Source organism: Talpa europaea, assembly GCF_964194135.1.
Source record: "Talpa europaea genome assembly, chromosome: 9".
NCBI classification, from domain to species: Eukaryota; Metazoa; Chordata; class Mammalia; order Eulipotyphla; family Talpidae; genus Talpa; species Talpa europaea.
This window is the reverse complement of record NC_140076.1, coordinates 6,336,482-6,360,966: the sequence shown is the minus strand read 5'-3', so window position 1 is coordinate 6,360,966 and position 24,485 is coordinate 6,336,482. Positions and strand designations below refer to the sequence as shown.

General features: G+C 49.0%; 1 protein-coding gene across 3 annotated transcripts in view; it reads right to left on the bottom strand.

The window, feature by feature from the left end:
- The window catches only part of VPS13D (vacuolar protein sorting 13 homolog D), a gene marked incomplete at both ends in the record, with an annotated part of 199,174 nt that overhangs the window by 18,337 nt on the left and 156,352 nt on the right, over positions 1–24,485 (bottom strand). For all 3 annotated transcript variants that reach the window (XM_084243705.1, XM_084243706.1, XM_084243707.1), the window contains one exon: positions 22,420–22,615. In XM_084243705.1, the coding sequence (XP_084099831.1) occupies positions 22,420–22,615 (196 nt within the window). The remainder of the gene's footprint in view (positions 1–22,419; positions 22,616–24,485) is intronic.

Genomic DNA, 24,485 nt, shown 5'->3' with positions numbered 1-24,485 from the left:
ACCCGTGTGTGTCTGAATGGGGGCTGGGTGCCACAGTGTGCTTCCTCCTTGCACCGGAAGGAAGTAGAACACAAGTTGGCAGCTCTGTGATGCCCCCTGGGCCCTTTAAAGGGGCATATTGCTGCCTCTTTGCCACGATGTTCAACCTGGTGACAAAGGATCAGTCTTTATTTGGTGATAAGAAGGTCAAGCTGCCTTCTAATTAGGCACCGCCAGTGTGAACATGAATGGGACTGACTGCCACCGCCCATCAACCCTTGGCAAACTGGTTTGTTTGGTCTGGACAGCAAACAACATTCCACACTACTGGATTTTTTTCTCCCAGATCCCCTGTGGCCTCATCACCCCCCAACCCTTTTTTAAAAATTACAATCTGTTCTGCTGTCTCAAGTTACGTTCTGTAAATAATAAGCAACACTGATGAAATGCAAAAAGCTGAAAATTTGTAAAGCGGAGCGAGCTCCAGAATGTCCACATCTGTGCCACATTAAACACGCACTCAACAGATTTGCTGATTCCTGTCTAATCAGTGCACAAGGGCTCTTGTGCCACAGGCCACAGCCGGGCTGAGGGCCCGCCACAGGGACAGGCAGGGAGGGCAGGGGCCTGGCACAGGCAGCGTAGATGCCGAGCCCAAGACAACGACATTTGGCTGCCGGCCTCCTCAGTTGGGACGTGTACATCACAGACTGGGGAGACCGGGGCTGGTGGGGGGTGGTCTGTGGTTGGACCATGGCAGAGCCACGGCCCAGAACTCCCTTCCTAGCCCTCGATGTTGCTGAAGCTGGGCCGTGGTGGTCAAAGCAAATAACACGCTCTAATAATAAAATGTCTCATTTGGAGGAGTTGGCTCCCTATACATTGAAATGACAACAAAATAAAAATATAACAGGAGGAAACTGATTAAAGTTCATTTGGTAAAATGTTTAGAGATTACAGGAGCTGCGAGTGGTTTCACGAGGCATTAAGTTGATAGCATCTTTATTTCTTTCAAGCATTTCTCACTCTCTGTTTCACACACACAGATGCACATACACGCATGTGTGTGCACACACACAGGCACGCATTCTCCCATTTGAGAAAAACTGGCAAAGCATGAGAGAAAGTGGCATGTCTTAAACGTGCGGCGTCGTGCTGAGTCCCTGCATGATTACAAGGCTCTGTGTTGAAAAGAACAGGTTCAGACTCAACTAGAGGCAGAAGAGCCTGTGGGCCTCTGAGGAAGCTCCAGGAGAAACTCAGGATGTTGCTGCCTCTCAAATACAGTTCCCGGCCATCTGTATTTCCCCCGAGGGGCGGAGACACCAGGGGAAGCCGGGGAGGCCACTGAGGCCCGCCACCTGCCCCACAGCTGCGTTGACTAACTGCGCCGGGCCTGCCACTTCTACACCGGACTTGTACAACATGCTCACGCGGGAGTGTTTTACTAGCATTGTGTTTCAAAGAGAAGGAACAGGGGCTTAGGGAGATTACAAAGTCTGTCCAAGGTCAGGGTCATTCTACTGGTAAAGTAGCAAAGCCAAACTTGAGTCTCTCTGATTCTCCTGTACTCACTAAACTTATGACCAGCAAGACCGTAGATGAAAGTCTCTTTGATACATGCCCTGAGTCCATCACTGTGTTAAGCAGCCAGAAGATCCTGGAAGGATACCAAAGAAGTCAACGTCATGACCTCAGGAAGCTTACACTCCAATCGGGAAGATAAGAACTTCCTGAAATGACTGCAAGAGTAGGGAGGACCTGCACACACACTTGCAGGGGCAAGGCGCTCTTCCTGAAGGCAGAATAAGATTTTTATTAATACAAAGAGAAATAGTAGAAATACTAATCTGCCAAACTTTACAGTGGAACTAGTGGGAAACAAACACTAGGAAGTCGGTGGAAACAAACAAGACTAGCAGACCACACCACACACAGTCCAAGAACTCACCGAAGACTCATTATCAGTGCTAAAGCAACTGGTGAGCATTATAAGTAGTAACAACTCTCCTTCAAAGTCAAGGTTAACTTGCATGAATGGGGCCTACCAGTTGAAAAATCTGAATTTAATTAATATATGGAAGAAAGAGATGTACCAATATGGGTGAGAAGCTGATTATATGACAACTCTTAGAAGGAGGAGACTCCACAAAAACACCATACTGAAAAGGAAGACAAACTCTGACTTCAAGGGGCATAAAAAGGACTGGGCTAAGAAGATACAAAGGCAATTCACAGAAGAAATCCAAAGGGCCTCCCCTGGTGGCACAGCCGCTGAGCCCTGGACAGTTTTGCAGCCTTTACAGTGCTGGTTCGATCCCCGGCCGCCGGCGAGGGTCCCACATGGCGCACAGACCTCTCCTGCCATGCCCGCTGCTCCCCTCAGCAGTGTACTTCGTCGGTCTGCCTGTTCTGTTCCCTGCTCTGGCTCTGGTGAATTCTCTCACCCTCCTGCACTTCTGACTGTACCCAGTGCTTGTATAAATAAATAAATCTTAAAAAAAAAAAATCCAAATGGCTAACTGAAAGATGAAAAATATGCTTTAACATCCCTAATTATCAGAGAAACACAAGTAGCAATGCTGAAACAGCCACTCTTTCAGATGCAGAGATGGAAAAGCATGATGGCCTTGCTCTAGGTGGGGTACCTGCTTCATGAAGCTCCTGACTGCATTTTGATTGAGGGGTAGCCAGGGCTAAGGAAGGGCTGGGGAAGGGGCCTTCTCCAACACTGTGGGTAGTGGTATAAATGATCTTAGCTTCCTAGAAGGTAATGTGTGATGTGCTTCAAACCAGATAAAATATATACTCTTTAACTCAGCAATTCTATTTTTAGAAATTTACCTTAAAGATGGGCCTTCCTGGTGGCACAGGGGTTAAAGTCTCAGCGCTATCAAGCTATCACCAGCTACTGTGGCATGAGTTTGATCCTCGGCCAGGGAGCTACCCCCATGGTGCAGCAGACCTCTCCTGTCTCACCCACTGCTCCCCTCAGCAGTGTATTTCAGTAGATCCGCTTGTTCTACTCCCCACTCTGTCTCCACTCTGTCTCTGGTGAATCCTCTCATCCCTCACCCCTCTGGCCCACACCCCAGTTCTTCTATGCATAATTAAATAAAAATCAATCTTTTCAAAAGATTTACCTTAAAGAGAGAATTACACAAGCATAAAAAAAGATACATAAAAGATGCCTATAGTAGCAAAAATTGGAAACAGCCATTGTCCATCCATGATAAAAGACTAAGTATATTGTATATAGGCAATTTCGTATTATGTAAATGCTTAAAATGATTTACTTTTGGGAATGTTGAGATATTCTACAGTCAGTGAGTCAAAGAGCATTAGACGGTCAACACCTGTGCTTCCATTCATGTAAAATCACACATATATATGTATGTATTTTGTGTGTGTACACACATATATACACATGTACATAATCTGGCAGGGTTACCACTATTAGCCTTTTGGTGATTACTGACAGCCAATAAGATTGAGTTCTTTTTATTCTTTGAAATGGGAACTACAGTACCGACCTCATTGGTATGCTGGAATTAAAGGTCCTCGGACAGTGTCTACGCAACGTAAGTGCTCATATATTACTGGAATTCCCCGAACAGTTCACTTTTGTACAATTTTAAAACTCAAACAATCGAAGTATTTTTTGAAAATGATTCTGAGCATCCGGGTACCACAATGTCTTGAGTACACTTAAAGAGCCAAGCATGAATGAACACAGACTTCAATCGTCACGGACTATGCAAGCTCAGGTGGTACAGAGTGAGAGAGAAGGAGTCAGAGGCTCCTTAAGGAAGGGCTTTCTTGTGGATAAGAGGGGGTCCCAGTGGCGAATTCTCAGGAGGAAGGGCCATGATTGACCATTGCTCTCCATGCTACTTCTCCCAGGCCGGAGGGATGCCTGCATGGCCCGAGGCAGCAGTGAGGGCCAGGGCTGTTGCTTGTGAACCTGAGGGTCCTCCTCTGTGGGAGGCCTCCTTCCTAGCCCATCTGGCTTCCTTCTCCAGCACTGGCTTGCTTTTGACCCTGAACAGCCTGAGAGGGACACTCTTGCTTGCAGTGACTGGCCAGCTCCCAGCAGCATGTCCCGACAGAGAAGTCAGGAGAGGGGCGCTCAGCAGGCCTAAGTGGACACAGCCACTCACAGCCCTCTCCCCGGAGAGTCCTGTGAGGAAGACATGGATTGCGAAAGAGGTATCGGAGAGTGGGTAAAAGCAAAAGCACTCTGCCTCCCGGCTTGCCCAAAATTTCCCTCCTGCTGACATCGGGGAGACAACATCTGGAACTGGTTTTGAGGCTCTCCAGCTGCAGAGCCACTAGCGAGAAGTTCGTGTTTCACTGGGAATTGCATTTCAGGGGCTTATAGACTGTCCTTTCTGATTCTCATCTGGGTGAAGTACAACGTAGGAGACAAGCTGGTTCAGAGACCAAATCAGCTTTGCTTTGAAATTCTTCCCTCCCTCCAGCCTGACCCCCCAAAGCAGAATTAATGGTCCAGGTGGTAAGACATCAGAAAATGAAAGAAAAGGACTTGGGGTCATCTCAGGTGCACTTCTATGCCTTCATAAAAATCAGACGCACCCTTTGGGTCAGAGCTGACACGAGGCCTTCAGAGCACTTGTCCTAGCTGACAAGAACCAACATGACCGAGTCCATGTGAACTGCCGGGCTAGGGCTTGCCTATGCAGGACTAGAAAAAAACGTGGATTGAAAATGTGTTAGAACTTGTGGGAGGCCAGGAGGTGGTGGGCAAAGATGCTGGGCCCTTTTGATAAGAGCGGCAGCAGAATAAAGTGCCCCGAGATCTGGTGCCAGCCTTGGTTCAGGCACACCCTCCACCCCCCCGACCCCATGAGCCTTTTGCAATTGGCCTCCCCAGGCAGCGGGAGCTGCATGTGAGCAGCACAGCAGGTCAGCAGGCAGCGCCAGCCCTGGCCTGGTTTCACTGCACCTGGGGAAAAGCAGGTGCATCCGGGTGCCGGCCCAGTGCAGAGGTGAGGCGCCTCTCCCTAGCGGCGAACATGAAACCTCTATTCTAGCCTCTCCGCCAGCTGAGGGTTTGTTTCTCCCTTCAGACCTGGAGTCAGAGGCAGACAGGAAGGGCAGGCATAGAGCTTCACAACGGCCGAGTTCCCTGGGGGAGGAAAGAAGCAGGGCGGCCTGGGCCTACCCCGACGCTGACAAAGGGGTGCGTGCCACACAGCAGGCAGGGGGGACTCTTCAGAGGCTGCTCCTCTTCTTAAAGCTCATGCAGACCCAAGACGCAGATTTTCTTCTGCTCGTTGCATAAGGCATCAGGTAGTTTCGAGCGCTCTGTCTTAAGATTTCTGCAGATAAGAATTGCCATAAATCACAGCTAAGGGAATTATCTGGCCACCTCATGGCATCTTCCATCTTTGTCATACTGAACAGAGAAACTCAAGAGAGCAGTTCTGAGCCACTCACAACTCCCGTGGCCTTTCTCTCTGCACATCCCAGAAGACGGGGCACAGCATAGCTCCTTGATGCCAAATGAGCTCAAATACCTGACAATGGGGACCCCCAGTCAGTGCCCCATGAAAACACTGGCACCAAGGTTGGCTAAACTTTGGGGTTGGCAATGGTTACATGGAGTCCAGGCTGCAAGTTAGTTCCATCCGGGACTTGCTACCGATCTACGTGGAGGCCCTTGAAGCACCTTGACCACTGAGGCATAGCGACACAGAGTGCAATCACCACAGGCGCTGGCCAGCCCTCCGAACTCTCCTACCTTGAGCGGAAGGCCCTCTTGTTTCCCCAAAATAAACAGAAGTCATGGCTGGCATCAAAAGGCAATGACGGCAAGCTGAGCCCTGAGCATGAACATTCTCCTCCTGAGGCTACCTATGCCGGCCGGGCCCCAGGTGGCCAGCTGGTGAGGAGGGCTTAAGGCACGGCAAGGCAAAGCACGTTGGAGTCACGGTGTGTGACTGCTATTCTGTGGAAATGGCGTGTTCTGAACTTGCAAAGCAGCCACGTTCAACATCTGGGGGAGACGGAGTGCAGGCCACCGACTCCGGAAGGTGGCGTAATACTGCTCCTGGACACAGAGCTCAGGGACCTGGTTCTCGTGGTGAGGGCCTGAAAGGCTAGGGTCCCCCTGCTCCCCTCAGGCCATCTCTGGGGCCAGCTGCAGGGGTGGGGGACCCTTAACATGAGGTCACAGGTCGTAGCACATTTTCCTGACCGACGGCCTCCGAGTCTTTCCCCGAATCTTCCTGGTCACTGGCAGAAATCCAGCTCCCACCCCCCCAGTTCCAAGATGTGAGGGAAGAGATCTGGTGAGCGGCCTCAGATTTAAATGATGAATCTTTTGATGGCAGAGGCCAAGAGGCGACCCAGAGCAGCGCAGAAGTTGGGGCGTGTGCTCTGCGCTCAGGCTGCTAGGGAGGAACGTCTGTGCCCTCTCTCACTGCTCTGAGAGCCCAGATGAGTTACGTGCCTCAGCTCCCCCCTTTGTAAATGGGGGAAGTTGGGCTCCACCTGACTGGGTTGTGAGAATAAGGACATCAAGGCACAGAAAAGTGCTTAAGACAGTGGGTGGCACCACCACTTCCCCTGCGCCCGCCGAGCTGCCTCGCCCACCGCAGACAGGCAGCGCCCCAGAAATGACAGAACAGACCAGAGCGAGGATGGGCAGGTACCCAGTGTGGAAAAGGAAGTGACGGACCGATGGGCAGGACTGAACCTCCCTTCCCAAACTTCGCCCACTTGTCCCCGGGTCCTCAGACAGCCTTTTCCTGGACCCAGGACACCAAAGCCTCGTCTGTCAGTCCGTTTGCCTGGGCAGTGGGGCGGCAAGGGAGAGGCTTCTTCAGGCCTTTGTTGCTGTGGTGACGCCCTGGGTACTCCTGCCAGCCTGGGCACAGTGACCAAGGCCCCCCCGCAAGGGTGGCCTGCCCCCGACAGGCAGGACCCTGGGCTGGCAGGCCCTTCTGTGGGGCAGCGACCAAACAGCCGGGCCTCAGTATTCAGGCCCAGCTCTGGAAAACCAGAAAGCGCGGCTCTGAGCCGCCCCGGAGGGGCCAGGTGGCAGGAAGGGAAGGAGCAGCTCCACCGTGGCATCCACCACCTCTGCAGCAGCGGGCCTCCGCGCGGAGCGGGTAGGTTTCCTGTTGTGTCAGCCCTATTTCCTTCAGCAACATTATACTGCAAACACAGAGCTCCTTTGAATAAAGCGCAGCGGTGTCCCCTTTCGGGCCGGCTGGCCGGAGGGGAGGAGGCCGACTGCTGGGCTTCTCCGGGGGATGCATTCCCGGGCCTCGTGCCTCTCCAGGGGCGTTTCTTCCCTCTCCCCAGTCCTGAGAAGCTCTGTTTGAAGAAAAACGTGCAGGCTTTCCTTTCTGACCTCAGATGGGCAAGTTCCGAATGGCAGCTGGGTCTATTACAGGCAGAGTGAGAGGGTTAAGCAGGACAGCCTCAACTCTTTATAAACTTTTGCCCTGTGGATATGTGCTCATTGGCGGCAGTACAAGACTCGAGCTGTACTACACGCCTTAACGATATGGTTCAACTGTCGGTCAGACTTGGGCCTGGCACTGGGCCAGACCGCAATCAATGGGACACAGAACCTCCCCCTTTCAGATCATCACGAAGGCTCATATTATCTCCTTTTCGTCGTGCTGGTTAAATTTATGGAGCAGAACCCTGAAGCCGCATTCCTCGGCTGGGCCGGCCCACGCGGCCCTCCCTCCCTTTGTTCGGTACTGTAAGAGAGCCGTGCTCCGGAGGACTGCAGGGTTGTTAGTTCAAGCACTGACTGTTTGCTCATGACTGAAATGAAAAGAGTTCAGTGGAAGGGCAAAAGGACAGCCCAAGTGTGAAACCCCATCCCAGCAGGCCCTGGGCCCCTACATATAGGCCCTGAGCTGCCCCGAACGGACAATTTCATTTTGTTCTCGCCAAAGGGAAATCTTCAGTCTGATCTCCGATCAACCTTGTATGAGACCACGTTCCCCCCTGCAGCACACCCCCAGGTGAACCCGTGGACGTGGGGTGCCAGGGAGACAAACTGGCCCCTAATGTCACAGGACCTGAAAGCACTCCGTTCCACAGCAACGACCCCGTCTCCGGGAGATGGGGATGCCAACATGGACGCGTCACCGGCCTCATTTTTATCAACACAGGAGAAAGTTAACCTCTTTTCCAGGCCTCAGCTACAAGGGTGGGGGATGCGTGAGCACAGCATGTGAGTGTGCACACACACGCCCACAGCAGGCTTGGTTCCACACGCTAGGCATGCTGGGTCTATGTAGCTTTCATGCTCATCTCATCTCCAACAGCCCTGACTTGTGTATAAAGGGTTAAACCATCAGCCCAATGGACAGGACTTTGGTTTTAGAGTTTAACCCAAGAGGCTTTGCCTCTTGGAGGATGCATCTGCAGCTCATCCTGGCGGACACCGTCCGAGCTGAGCCCAGGCTCTCCGGGGGCTGAGCCTGTGCAGCCATGGCTGAGCATGTCTGCCTGCTGGGCCTCAGTGGGTATACCTAGAAAATAAGGCTACTGGGTGGAATTCTGGGCCTGGAATGGTTACTAGAACTCTCCTACCCAAGGAGTGAGCGTAACAGAGAGAGAAGGCGCCAAACCCAAACCAAAGGCATGAGGAGAGGACCAGGCAGAGGCCTCTGAGGAGAGTCAGTGCTGACTAAGGGTTTTCCTGACAGTTTTTGCTTCTGTAACTAGACTAGGACCTGAACTTACTTGAACCCCACCCCAACAACAACAGCACGCACACAAGGGAGACTTCTCAGGCAGGTTCAGGGTCTGGTTCAACCCGACGGAGCAAAGCCGTATCTGAGCTGAGGCAACCCTGGCTCTGGACGGCAAAGCGCTCGGCCATCCCTGCCTTTTCTTCTCGAGGTTTCCTTGTCCATGTACCTAGGTTTAGAGGTGAGCCAATGCAGCTGTCATTCCAGAGCCAGACGCCTCTCTTTGGGAGCATGGGGGATGCCATGAAACAAATGGACCCAGGAAAATGGTCTTGTGTGAAGAGTCCATCTTCTCTACAGTAATTTTTTCCACTGTATGCCACTCATTCCGGCTTGTTTAAAATATAGCTTAATATATAACAACATATAACCATGAATGTTACAGAGACGCATTTAAGCCAAGACAGAGAAAAGAGGCTAGAAAAAGTTAGGTAGACCGATTTAGGAGATTCTCATGAAAAATGTTTACTCCACCCAATCTGTGCCTAGTCATTCACACACAGCTCAGGGCTCAATTCAGCCTTTAGCTGTAACAGCCCGCACCTTTCCCAGGACCATCCGCCAAGCACTTGCACGCACATCCCCGTGCAGATTCCGCAAAGTCTCAAACGAGCCGGTTGTCGGCCTAGCGGCAGGGCTTCTGAGGGCTCAGTTGGCCCACTGCGAGCCTGTCTGCATCAAGATGCGCTGATAAAATAAAATTTGGAAAACTGGGACCCATCCCTGAGAATGAGACTCCGTTATGGGCCAAGACAGACGTTGAGAATGCATAAACAATGACCTGGAGGCCCTGCTTGTTGCTGCCCTTACTGGACCTCAGGATCACTTTCTCCGGCATTTCCAGGATGCCGGATCCTAAGTAAACAGAGGCGTGATTCCGACAGGGCGGTAACAGACACGAATGGGATGCCACAGGCAGCACACGCGCCCAGCTGCTGCCCAGGGACGCACCCCTGCCCACGCAGCTCTTCTGTGTGTGTGCCAAACTGCCCTCTCTGTGGGCCACTGGGCACTGCTCTGCACGCCAGCGTCGTGGGTAGGCAGAGCTAAGGAGGACTAATTTGATACTAGTTTGGGAAAGAAAAGGAAATGAGCCCTCACAGGCACACGTCCATTCTGGGTGTGAGGTGGTCCCTGTTAGGGCTTCTTTCCACATTGATATCTTGGCCTTCACCAAGAGCTGGTGAGCGTTCAGAGAGCGGGCGTGTAGGAAGCGTCCCGCTACAGGGGCTGTCCTCACGCAGGCTGGCTGTCCTCACACACTCCTGTCCTCACACACTCCTAGCCGGGGGCCATGTTAGCTCTCCCAGAGGTGAAGTCAGAGGAAGGGTTGAGGCCGGGACAGGGCAGCTTGGCCACAGACTCAACCCCTCAGGGGGATTAGATGTAACTGACTGAAATGGTGCTAAGCCCAGCTGGGGTTCAGGCCGGGGCCAAGGGCTGCTTGGGAATATTTTAGGTGCAACGCTGCCTCAGATTAACCAACTGACTTTTTATTTTTGGAAATCATCATCACGCTTTCCTAAGTCCTGGGCTTTCTTTACCACAGAGCCAGCTTCCTCCTGGAGGAGCTGCAGGGGCAGCTCTAGGAAGGGAGCCTCTGCGCCGCTCCTCCAGGGAGCCATGTGTGGTCACTTACCACGGTTGCACAGGCAGGCCCAGGGCAAGGGCAGCCCTCCGGCCTGGAGGGGCACACAGACGCGCGAGGGGCTGGGGGCAGGGTGTGTGCACCCACGACACAGCACAGCGCCAGGCCTGGGATCGGTCCTGGCCTCCCTGCTCGTGCCCAGGGCCACTGCCCCCACCACCCGAAGGCCACATCCAGATGGGTCATTTTCATCACAGAGACAGGAGTCCAGGAGGAGCGATCCTGCACTGACAGCTGGAGAGAACGTGTGCTGCCGTCACCTCCACACGATAAATCAGCGTCATCCCCCCTGCTGTTCTGTCAGCTTCACCACCACATCTCGGGGACAACCCCAAACTTTTAAAAGAGCAGTAGCATGTAATTACACTTTACCAGAGCACTTGGTGCTGATCGTGGGGTCGACGTGAGCCTGGCCTGGGGGCCACGCCCCCACAAGCCCAGGACACTAGCGTCTCCAGGCGGTGGAAGGGCCACGGGAGGTAAATTGCTAGAAACAGGACAAGTGGGAAGATGGGTTTCGAAAAGAAATATGAACATTTATAACTGATAACATTTATAATTTCAAAAGCTGACAGCTTGACAATGACCCAAAGCCATCCCTTACTTTCGCTCTGTAGAAGCCATGGAACAAGGGCACGCTGTAAAGGTGCAAGCCCGTCAGTGAGGAAGAAGCCAGCTCCCTTTCTCAATTCCTGCCCTGAACCCAAGAGCACTTTTATAAAAAGAGACAAATGGGACCCCGACCTACAGGCTGACATTGGTGTGAGGCCGTCCCGGGGGGCATCAGACAGATGAGCCCTGGGGAGCCCCGCAGCCCCTCCGAGGGGGATCTGATTCTACATTTCTAAACCCCTCAACAATACTCAACAGTGGACTGTCAGGCGCCTGGAAATAGAGCCTTTTTTGAAGGATGCTTTCCGAACCACATCATGCTTTTCACGCTGTTTATCAGGAGAGCGGGATGAGCCCCCGCAGCTGGAGCAGCGTCAGCTGTCGCGGGGTCGCTGGCCCCACCCCGGGCTCTGTGAGCACGCCGTCACTCTCGGTTGGGCTACCCGGGCCAGACAACAGATGCCAATGTTTGGAGACATTCGCTACATAACTTTTACCCGACAAACCTGGCTCCAGGACAGATTTCCATGTCATGTGGGACTTTTGGCTGAACTCTGCTCGAACCCAGAGGCATATCATTTACAGCAGACACTAACAATAGTTTGGGATCACCTGCTCTTCGCAAGTGGGTTCAGAGCAAGTTCGTGGCCTCTGCACACCTTCTCCAGCAGGGTTCTATGCACAAAGGCCAAGAGCCCAGGTGAGTGCCGCACTGGCACTGCCAACCAAGGGCCTCTCCAGTGGAGGGTCTGACTGTAACTGTCTATTTTGTGTGAAGAGAGAGAATGAGAAGGACAAAACCCCAGAAAACCATGAACGCCCGGTCTCATTTAGCAACAGGGCAAGTGTGTCAGGAAGTTTTCAGGGACAGGGTATAAGAGCTAAAGATACAATCCTGTTTCGTTTAAACTTAACATCCCCTTGTCAGAGAGAGGCTTGACAGAGAGGCGGGCGCTTGAGTCTCAACGAGACCCACGTGCCAGGCCAAGGGCCACATGCACATCACGTGGCCTCGTCCTCAGAACCGCCATGGGGATGCTGGATCCCACTGCACAGGAGCTGCAGGAATCACCCTCAGAGACTGTGAAGGTAGAAAACGTAACTAGTCTTACAGATGTGGGGTCCAATCTGGGCTGGGGAGCCCCTTCCAGATTCCTACAAATCCCTGGTGGCTGGTTCTCCTTCCCATTTCTGCTCCAGATTTTATGTTCTTTCCACATCTTTTTCTGAAGCAAGCATTTCTCTTTGAAGAGAGACCTCCTGCCCTTGGAGTGTCAAGATAAGAAAACTTTCAGCGACTTCCCTTGGGAACGACGAAATACCCAGCAGCACCCAGGAGCTAAGCAGTCGCCTGCCAGCTCCGCCCGAGTAGCCGTCATGGCTCAGCGAGGGGTGGCGACAGGGCCGCGTCACTACCGTGGGCTGTGCTGTTTCTTTCATGTGCCTGGGACCTGACAAGGGCCTTCTACAACCTGCTTCTTTACAGCACAGTAAAGGCTTGACCATGTTAGCAATATTATTATTTATTAATGCCACCACACTTAAGGGCTGTTTCAGCAGATGTGACGGATAGGGATTTCAGTAAAACTACATTAATTTAGAACTACTAGCTGGACGTGGCGGGGAAAGGACACTAGGGAAGGATGAGCAAATTAGGATGAGTCAAAACTGAATTATAGGATTTCTGATTAAATATGACAGATATAGTCCAGAGACCCCTCTAAAGTGAAAGCAAAGGGATACAAATGGCACAAATCCAAAAGGATAAAGAGAGGGTGTCAACAATATTTTAGAAGCTGAAAAAGCAGATGGACAAGTGGTGCTGAAATGGAAGCCTGAGGGAGTGGAAGCCACAAAACAGTGAGCTAATTAGTATGGGAAACCCGCCGAATTTCAGAAAGATGGAGGCATCGAGCAGCTCTGAAGGCCTGGGCATGAGGAGGAGCGGGGAGGTGAGCATGTGAGTGGTGAAGACAGGAAGATTGGTTAGAAGTCTGCGCCACAGGTGGTCAGTCCTGTGGGTCCCACTCGCGCCCCATCCAGCCCGCTCCTCTCCTCAGCAGAGTGGAGCATATAGGTCCCTACCTGATCTCTCCACAGTGAGGTCCTGAGTCCCAGACTCAGCTTTTCAGTGCCTCATCTTTAAATAGCCAAACAGCTCGTCAAAGAATCACCAAATATCTGGGAATGGTCTCTATTCCTGAACCAAAAAGACCAAAACAAACAAATGGAAGAAAAAAACTTGGAAGAGAACCAGGGCAGAGAGGACCGGGAGGTAGCCAGGGAGAGAATTTCCAAGGAAAAAAATGAAACCGATAAATGACTTGATACATTTTTAAACATAAACAGGAGAGTATGTGCATAAACGAGGAATAGATTTTTTTTAAATGAGTTATTAACCTTAGAGTAAAAGTTGGAAATAATAAGAATATGAGGATATACTGAGAATATGCATAGAAAAAACTAAACAAAAAGTAAAGCAGTTACTAACTCCAGGGAGAAGAAAAAAAATCAAAAAAACACTAAACAGGTACTATAATCATAGTGACCTATGTGGCTTCCCCAGGATTACTATTTACATAGCCATAATAATGGCTGAAACTGAATGTTGATTTACTTGGCAGTTACTGAATAGGGGGGAGGGGAACACACATATAGCAAGAGGAAGACAAATAGTATCCGGAAAGAGCTCTACACTCACTTTTTGAGAAAGTTGAAATTAACACTGGCTTATACATTCCATAGCCTTCAGGTATTCCATCAGAAGTCAACACCATTTCTGTTTTAGAAACATGAAGGCAAATACCTCCAAACTGAATAAAGTGTTGAATGTGGTTTCCTGTGGGAGAGCAGGTATCGGAGGCAGGGAAAGGCAGGGCAGGAGATTGCCAGGTTTTGTTTTCATAGATGTGTAAGTCTTTGACTTTTAAAAGTGTGGGCAGGCATTTATATTAATAAAGAAGATTTGAAAACATAAAAAAAATTGTATTGCAAGATAATTAAGGTAAAAATCATAGTTTTAAACCCTGTTCTTATTCACAGTAGATAGTAAGTTTTTAACAAATATGTATAAGGTGTAAAAAATAATTGAAGAAATTAAGAGTTAATTAGCAAATTATAAACAATAAGCCAATCATAAACAATGAACACAGAAGACTCATTTAAGAACATTAACACACAAAACATGGGTGACTCTCAAAATCTAGAACATTCTTCAAAAGCAGTTTGTCCTCAGGTATTTAAATATTCTCAGTTCTTAGTTCCGATTATATGCTAGGATTAAAGTAGGAGGTAAATACTTGGCCAGTTCACTAACTTCTGCTGTCCCCTTGGCTACACTTGAATCAGTGTGCTTCTTAAGCAACTGGACCTGAATATCTCAAGTTCAGAATTGGCTAAATGGAATTCACGGGGCCCCTCAATCAATCAAGCCAAAACATGGAAACTTCAGGGCTGACATCTTTCCGCCAGTGACAGGAAAGCGCCCCACCTGTGGCAGTTTGGCCTCGAGCAGCCGAGTGGGCGGTGGTGCCAGTCATCACCAGTGACTGTGCTGCTGGAACAGCTGGAGCAGCTGGGGAACCGACGAGCTCCGTGCTCCCTGAGGTCAGGGAAGTTCCAGCCAGGCCTGAGCCACCAGAGCGAGAGAGGCCTGTGCCCCATCCTCCTCCTGAGAAGAGAAATTTTGCTCTGACTCTCCTTTGAAGTTTTCTGCAGTCCCTGGGATTTTATGATACAGCTTGGGTCACCCCTGCCATTATCTATGTTTGAAGTATGTTTGGGGAAAATCTACTAGGAGCTGTCTCTGGTGTTAACACAGAACAACTGCCTCATAAAAACTGCTTTTCACAAGGAGTTCAAAGGAGATTATCCAAATATTGGGCTTGTCCTGCTCCACCAACTTTGTAAGGTAGAAAGCTGAGGTTTGCCAAGTAAACTCTGACACAGATATACCTTCTCGATTCCCCAAGAGAGAGCCCAGGGCAGGGTTAACACAACCAAGCGGCCTTTTGACAAGAGGGACCTGGCACTTTGAAGTGATCTGCTGCACACTTACCAGGCTGCTGCAGTTAGAATTTATTAGGATGGTAGGCGAAGGTGAAGGGCTAAATTAGGTAAATTATTTTGAGAGGTCTTTTGGATATGTGATAAAATCTTTCCAACTGTTACTTCAAGAAAGCCAGCACAAGTCAGGAGCAAACCAGGAGGGCTGACAACTGTTGGCAGGAAGCCAGCGCGTGCATCACGTTACAGTGGCTCCTATAGCTTAATCCACGTTAATCCGCCACTGCCGATATGAGCTGTTTATCAGCAGGATGATGGATCATTACTGTATCTTCAAATACGCCAGCTTGTCACGGAAATTAGCCAGGTACAGCTATTTGTGGGCTGGTGGCATCTTCACGGAGTCACAGAAGTGCGAAGAGGGGCACTGTTTCACATTTCTGCAAATCTATTTAAGTCATGCTTAATAGAAAACAGCTGCATTCTCTTATCGGCTTCTATAGTCAATCTGTTGCAGTATCACAGATTGTGCAGCTTCTGGAAAACTCCACTGAACGTTCATGAGGCATATTATTACAAAAAGTGATTTATCTATCTACATATCTATATATGAATTCATATATGAATATATAAAGGTAGGGTTGTCCCTATGGACTCCAAAAGGATTTTGTGGGTCCCCAGATCATATTTTAAGAAGCTCTGCTCCAAAAGGACCCTCATGTACAAATTCTGTGCCTAACCGAAGTCAGTTTCCTCTACGGATAGGAAACCCACTAGGACATTACCCCTCCACCCCCTATTTGGCAAATTAGGAAGAAAATCTCAGGGCAAAGAAATGGTCCCTGAAGCAAGAGAGTACTAAACAAAGGCATGGGGCTAACTGTAACCCCCAAACTACCTTTTCTTCCCCCACAGATCACAGGCTTTGTTTGTAACAAACAAAGTCTCTTATGTCCACTGTAGAACTCAGAGTTGTCGTATAGCCTGATGCTCGCCGGGAGCAGGGCCTTGAACTCAGGCCTGGATCCTCTCTGGGAGGGAGGCTCTGATTTCACCCAAGACCATGAGGAATGGATACTCTGTAGGGAGGGGGATGCACGGAAGACGCTGGGAGGTTATCAAATCTAAAAATAAGTAAACCTGGAGCCTTCGCGGAAGATTTCCACAAACGGTAAACGGCTCTTCATTCTGCTCTTACGCACAAACTCCAAATGTCTCTCAGAAAGAAACACCCTGTTCAGTTTCACTCAAAGTTAAATCAAAAATCCCAAATCCTTATCTAACAGATGTATGACTAGGTGTCATTCGGGAGTCTTAAAAATCAACTTGTTGGTCGAGCTGTCCAGTGCTAATTATCATATGGAAGAAACCAAAGTCAAAACAATCTCATTTTTTTGTCATTGAGCTATCAGGGCTATATTTAAAGGTGTTTATGCCTGAAATTAATTGATTTTTACTTTTGGAAGCACGGTTGTGCTCTTTCCATGAAGTCAGTCATCTCTGCATGCCAAAAATGGCAAAAAATAGACGCTCTCCTTTCTAGAAACGATAACGCACCATGACCAAAAAAGTGTTTTTTTTCCCTTTAGCAGATAATCTTGCATAAAAATGAGTCATGGGATTTCAAAAATGGAAAGGTTTTTCTCAAATATGTGTGTGCAGGAAGACACACGCTTTCCTTTTTTTTGGGTGGGGGCAGATTTGCGCTTTCCATAAGTCACATTATCAAGAGAATGCTGTCGTCTGGAGCCTTTGAGAGCAAAGAGGGGGAGTTTATTTAGAGTCAGCAAGGGGGAAGAGGGTTGTCTTAGAAAATAAGGTTTCTCTGCTTGTGTTTCTGTGAGAGGAATTTCAACTTATAAGACACTTAGGACTGTAAAGATGTTTCTCAAAAATATCTTATCCTGTAACTTCATCAGCTTCATTTCAGACTGGGGGGAGACACCGATGTCATTAACCCCGGTCTGAATGTCGTTCCTTCTGGGGGCGCTCAGAAGGGGTAAGAAAACGACCACCTACTTCAGGCATCTTGCGGAGTGGCCTGGTTTGGCACCCCCAGCCAGTGAGAACACGCCACCCTCACTTCACAACACATTCGGGAGTAGCAGAACGGAAGTGTGGCCGTGCACTGGACACAGAGGAGAGACAACAGCAGACTTTTCTTCAGCTGGACGCAACAATAATTTTTCAGTGTCACTGAAACTAATTCCTTTTCATGATGAAACTGCCATGTAAACTCATACCTTGTCCGCCCGAGCAGCAGTTACCAGCTCCACACACAAGACGTGCCCCACAGTAAGTGACAAGACTCCGGGCCGCATGTGTATGAGGCCCTACCTGCCACCCTTACCTACATATGCATCTTTGGATCCATGCTACGGTCTACAGAACTCTCTAGATGGAGTACTCTTCCAGAGCAGCTCTCTGTAAGGCAGTGGCCACAAGATGACAAGGTATTACCTTTTGGAAGGGCTAATTTTACTGGGCAGCAATTAAAAATAGTTTCTTATTAAAACAAACATGGCATAAAATATAAAAATCCATTGACAGTTTCAAGGAAAAACAGAAACTTTCCAAGAACTGCTGGATTTGTCCCTGGGCTGTCAGTCTATTCCCCTCTGCCTCAGAGGGAACACTGGTCGGAGCAACCGAGAGCGACAGTATATCCCAACACACGTTGTAACTGCTACTGGATTTCCCAAAAGGCTCAATTCAAACCAATCCTGTCTGATGTGTGAGGTGTCACAGCAAGACAAGCAAATGGCCACTCACAGAGCACAGTAACTACAAGAGCACCACCCAGCCAGAATGGAGGAATAACAGTCGCACTTCCTAACTTCCTCTTGCTGACTTTTTTCTGACCCACCAACCTGATCGCATTCAGGCTCTGCTGGCCCAAGAAGGTCGTACCCTTTTCTCCCAGAGCATCATGGGTAAGACACAAACATCATAATAGAGGCTTTTTGTTAAGAAAGTCCATTTCAATTTTACATCTCAGAGGCCACTAACAAAGGTTTTGTTTTTTTTTTTTTTTTTAATATTCTGGGTGGTGTCTTGGGAGTGTTTTTACTGAAAAAGTCAAATATGCCCACCATAAATCTTTCCCACAAAACCAACTGAAAGGTTACTCAAAAGCTCCTCAGAGCAACTGGAATTTACACCTACGTGCCCAATACAAGGTCCTGGGATTCCAGAACACTAGCAGAGGCCTGATGGCGATATTCTTAAACACTGATCTATCATTATCCTTCAAATTCCCCTTCCTCCTTATCTAACTTAAATAATGAGATAAGCACCGACACTCCTGAGCTTTGCTAAATTAGTTTAAATATTTCAAGTTCTGCCAACTCCCATTTCTCCCCCGTTCTGGGTCTTGACTAAAAAGGTGAAGAAATATTTTGGAGGAAACCTCAGGGCCCGGCTTCATAAATCTTCATCTGCTACTTTTCTAAAACATCGTGTAACCAAAAGCTGACACCAGAAGGCATTTGGGGAAATAAACTAGCAAATAAACAGCCCAGAGTTGATACTTCTGCTCTCTTTTCCATGGTTTCTGCCTTCTACTGTGAAATGGCTGCTCCTGGGCGCTGTAGCTCCCTACCCTTCGAGTATCTTTTCAAATCCTATCGTCAGAGGCCTCCCTGGTGGCGCAGGCAGTTGAACGCAGCAGCCTCTGCAGTGCCGGTTCGATCCACACCGGCCCAGGGAGATACCCACATGGTGCAGCAGACCTCTCCTGTCTCATCTGCTGCTCCCCTCAGCAGTGTATTTTGGTCGGTCTGCCTGGTCTGTTCCCCACTCTGTCTTGGGTGAATCCTCTCACCCTCCGGCACATCTGGCCTGTACCCCGGTTCTTATATAAAAATAAATAAATCTTAAAAAAAAATACACAAAACTGCAATTAAAAAAATCCTATCATCAGCTACCACCACACGTGCAGTACATGGCACGCTGGCCCATGGGTGCTGCTCTGGCCTGGTCTAGTGAAGGGTGGCAGGCTTTTCCGTGGCACCACAAGTGTGGCTTTTGAATGACACCACAAGTGCGGCTACATCTGTGCCATTTTCAGAAACTTTACTTGGGAACAGACAAATGCAGCCCAATACACGTAGCCTAGAAGATGCAAGCTGAGCCAGCAGAACATTGCCTTGGAAAAGGCTGCTTATTTCAGTTCCAAACCACACATACTTGTACAGTTAACAAATGCAGCAGGGGATATTGGTCCACAACATTCAAGCTGAGGCCAAAGGCTCTGCTGTCCTCCGCCCTCCCCTCTCCCCAGCCCCCATTTGCCTTCCCAAGAACTATTCGACTGATTGGACATTTTGGAGAAAAGTTAGGTGACTGTCCTTTGGGTTTGCCTGCACACTGGAATGAGGAGAGGGACTTGGAGGCATTTTAATCTAAAAGAACTCAAGGAGGGGGGTTCCCTCTAAATAAAATCATGTTCAAATAAACACAGAAAGGAGCCAATGTTTCCTGTAAGGCCACTTTTCAGAGGGATTACTGGAAGGAGTATTCTTTCACAGTTTAATGGCTTACTTTGCTATCATCTGCTTGAAATTTGGGTCATTTAAAACATAGATGCTAAGATCTAAGCCTTCACTTGGATGAAATATTACAGAGGAAGCAGAAAGCCCCATTCCAAGAGCAGACTCAGAGGCAGAGCTCTTGGACTCCTGGGTTCTATTCCTGGCTCAGTCCCTGGGCTCAGGTCAGCCCTCGGTCAGACTCTCACTTCTAATCCCTTCAAATCATTTGTTAGTCCCTGTTGTCTAAACAGTGGGGAAAAACCCTGAGTAACACCCCTGGATCCTGTTCAATCAACTGGGATGGTTGGAGATGGTTACAACTCACTTCCAAGAAACCAGGGTGATTTATCCCTTGGTAGAACTAGGATGTTCCTCAGGGATCACGGCATCATCAGAGCAAACCCTCACGGCCCTGAAACATCTCTCCACCTGCAAACACCTCCGTGTGCCTTTAACATGACTTACAAAATAACACCACCCAGCATTTTATAGTTCTTTATGGATTCCACATTAAAGTAACTCTGGTGGGGCTTCAAACCTGAGAGGCAGAAGAGACAGGTATATTTATCCCTAATTTATAGATGAAAAAGCCGAGGCTCAGATCGGCCAGGAGACTTGACCCAGGGCCCCCGCTAACAAGTAAGGGCACTAGCACCCAGATCTATCACTTTTGGGTCCGGTCTCCTTTTCTCTCTAATGTGGCTCCTCATGAATCACCCTACTTTTGGACCTAGATAAATGGACTGAGGGAAAATGGTTAAAGTGTTTCAGACAAATCTATGGCATCTTTTCAAGAAAGGATAAAGGGCCGAACTTCTCTGAGCCCCCAAATTAGAATGGGCCCACTCCCCTCTGTTACTCCCCGCAGTGTCTTTTCCAGAAATAAAGACAAGATGCAGAAGTCGAATCCCTCCACTCCTCTTTGAGCATCTATGTGCACAGGCCGCCACTGCCTGACACTCCTCGGTCACCTCTGCCCTCTCTGCTGTTCCAGAAGTTCGCAGTCAAAAGTCAACCACTGTCAATTTCTATTTGTTTGGTACAAGCCCTGTGGCTTCTTGGTCCCCTCTTACCTGGAATATAGTGTCTCCTCTCTTCCCCTGGTCAACTCCTATTTACACTCCAGGTTTCATCTCAAATCTCACGGCTCTGGAAAGGCCTCTCCTGAGGCCAGCGGGCAGGTTAGCCCACCTCTGCTCCGCTTCACCTTCGCTGACTGCACCATTTCAGGGCACCCAGCAAGACTGCTTTGTGCCATTTATCACAATTTTAGCAAATTATGATTTATATGATTGCTTTATGTTTGTTGTCCCATCTGACTGTAAGCCTTTTGAGATCAGAGATAGACTTGTTTTCGGCTCTGCAACAAACCCTGAATTCTTAGGGAATATTCAATTATTTGCTGATGAAACTGAGCTCTTTACAGAGCAATGACTATACCACCTTTCCTCCTACAGCAGATATCTGTGCCTTTAAGGGCACCTAGAAGAATGGAAGATGTTATCATGACTTCCAAGCTGCCAAGGCATAAAATTCAACTGACTCCATTCAAATCAACATCATCGAAGTTAGAGAACAAAATAGTATTTAAAACATTTAACATTTAATCAATCCCTTGACCACTCTGGGATGTCACAAACGAGGGTGGTACTTTGGAATTCCTAGCCTCGCTTTGTCCACACGTCGTTAGGTTTTCTCATCCTGATGAAACGCTGGGGGTGGACTTCTTGAGCTTTGGGCAGACACGAAAAAACTAACTGGAAATACTTCTGAAGCCTCCCTGCTGCCCCTCTCCTCGACTTCATAAATGCTTCAATACACCCTCATGGGTCGTGTGAGCTCTGCGTCTGAGAAGAGGGTGCAATTCAACTCAAGTAAACTCTACAGATTCTCTGCTAAAAGCAGCTGCTTCCTGCTGGAAGACATCACGGTGGAGCAGAGGACGAAGGGCCCGGTTCACATGGCAAGCGCTTCCCTACCGCGGTCATGTGTCGCTAGCAGGGTTTCCTGGTGACAGGCAAATGGGATCATTTTAACTGGGGACAATTTCACTTTAAACCCTTTTTGAGGGTGTGATCGGGTGGGATATGGCCAGGTCCTGAAGGGCACACTACCTCACTCAGGGAATATCTATTATCTAGGCAGCAGCAAGATCCTCCTGGGGCTTAAGTGGAGGCAGCTTGGCTGGGAACTGTAACAGTCATTATACCCTTTGTTGATAAGAATCCCTGTTAGTCACACTGAAGAAGGGAGGCTAAAATAGGCCACTAACATGAGTAGCTAAGTTAAAGTAGTTGTGTTCTGTGGACTTGAAGCCATATGGGCTGTCGCTCATTTCCTGTCTCAGCGGGGATTAAGGCTAGACAGCATCCCACAGGAGAACTGCCAATGAACTTGGGGGATTCCTACATGAAGGTGGGGACTGGCTGGCACTCTCACGTAGAGAACTATGAAGGGAAAGACCCATGCGATGGCCTGTGGCTGAAGGGATTCCAGATCTGGGCCCTGGAGCCCAGGAGCTGGACACAGTCGACAGCCCGAGAGCTTCCTTAATGGGCAGGTGGGGGTCTAGTTAGTTTCTTGTAAGGATGCAACCCTATTTTGGATCCTTCTGAGGAAAAACAACATTATATTGTACACATGCACAAACACACAAGAGTATAGATACAGCTAGATAGATACAGATGTAGGTGTATACAGATCTGGGAAAATTTATGCCAGGTTTTCGTACCTCATTTTTGTGTATTTATATTAGAATTTTAAGTTACATCTATTCACATTTTAAAATAATCACATCATTAAGGCAGAAAGCACATGATAAGACATATCAGTAGGGATTAGGACAGGCAGCAGACCAGGGCTGGAAATTGCAGAAGCCACACCCCCCATGACCACTGACCTGGGGCCACTAAGTGTGGCTGTGTCTCTCACCGCCTGGGCTGTTTCTGATGCAAAATCCAGGGCGCCTGCCACTGGCTTGGTTACAGTGCCCACAAGCCCTTTCCCAAGGCCAGATATGAAACCGCTGACACCCCCTTCTGTTTTCACACCTTCCACTGTTGAGGTTATAACACTGGTCAATCCACCAATGATACCTAGCAAAAAAGACAAGGGCTATTGGAACCTGGCCAAAGACAAAAGCAAAAGCATTTCAAACCAAACCCCTCAATTTCATGCACCTGGCAAGAGATGGGCATTCTGTCCATCTCTAAATAGGCCACAGGCAGGCCAACTCAAGATGGGGAAGAAGCAGATTTGCCCATCAAGCTTAGGATCAGAGAATGGACATTAATTATTAGTCAGAAGGAAAGCATCTTCCAGTTGAAAAAAAAAAAATCAAAGAAAAGCTAAGAGGTTAACAGTGGCCACTTTTCAATCCCACAGGTTGGGCAGCAGATGGCAACCAGAAGAGGCAGCAGACAGCAGGATCAGGTCAACAGACTCAGAAGCTGGGCTCCCTCGCAATACAAGGCGGAGGCAGTGAAGCACATCCTTGGTCTTTAAGAAATGCAGGCTGACCAGCCTACCCCCCACATGTCAGAAATGGGGTGAAAGCTACTGCACACTTGGCTGAGTCAGGTATGGGCCATCAGAGAAAATGATGGAAAGGCACCCTCAATGGAGTCAGGTCAAAAGTCAGTCAATCTAGGTCAAAAGAACACTCCAAACTTTTGGAAAGTTGAGTTCTGAAAGAAACTCAAAATTGGCCAGAGGTTGGCAAAGGCGAGAAAGGACAAAGGAGTTGCAGGGAGGAAGCAAGGCCCGCCTGGGGAGCGTTTCCAGGATTTGTGCCAGCGCCACTCACAGGATGTTTACCCTTTGACAGTGGGGGTGTGAGGAAGCTCTCTAGACCCTTCAGCTCTAGTGAGACAAATTGGTAAAGGAAATTCCTTGGGTGAGAATGTACTAACAATTCACAACGTTTCTTTTGGATTCTGGGTCCGTTCGCTCCAGTGAGGCAATATCCCTTGCCCAACCTTCTGGACAAAGTTCATGGCGGAGCACGTACAGTTCAGGACTTCAGGCAGGACCTTGGAGACAGAATGTCACTGACCCGAACCAGGCAGGGCCTCGAGGGAGAACTGAGCCTGGCGCCCAGTAATTAAATCAAGGAGACTGAGAAGATTCTGGCTCTTATCTCCAAAGGGTTTCTTCATCCTGAAGGAAGGCTCTCACTCCAAGCTTCTGCTTTCAGATAACCCAGAGCTTAATGACCCTGTCGGGTGAGGTTGCTGCTCCCTGGCCTCAGGCTGGCCTGCCCGGCTGCCGGAGGAGCCCCACATGGGGTGGCAGGGCCTGCATCAGGGTGATCCTGCAGCAGCCACCCATTTTCTCGGCACACTGGTGTGTTCACCCACACTTTCTCCAGTCCCATGGATGCTGGCCAGAGAGAGGCAATTATACATAGGTCAGCATTTTCTGCTCATTAAAAACAGTCCTCTAATAGTCCAATGTATCATTACAGTACTAGAAAGAATGAGTAAATCTTTCACACCGAATGACTGCCCAACAATCAACTTTTAAGTTCATAAACAGACTAATTTCAGCCAAATATTACTTCTAGCTTGATGTCTCCTCAGGGGCTGCTCCCTTCCCAATTGGGCAAGTTCAGGAAAAGCAAAGGCGTTTTTATCCAAACTTTGCCATTAGAAAGTTGATAAACAAAAGCCATGGCCTGGGCGCACTGTGCTCCAAGCACAAATAGAAATATGACTTTTTATTATCTATATTCCTTCTTCTCCCTCCAAGTACAGAGAATCACAATTTGATCAGCCTCGATGACTTCTCATTGCTTGAGATTACTCCTAAGCATCTAGAATGATCAGCTCAGCTGACTGACCACTACCAAGCAGAAGCCCGGCCGGGGTCTTCTGGGGTGCTGCCAGGATGGAGGCGCACATGCGGTCGTTCTGCTCTCGTGCGCCACGCAGTCTCTCGGGAAAGGCAGCCACATGCAGTGGCACA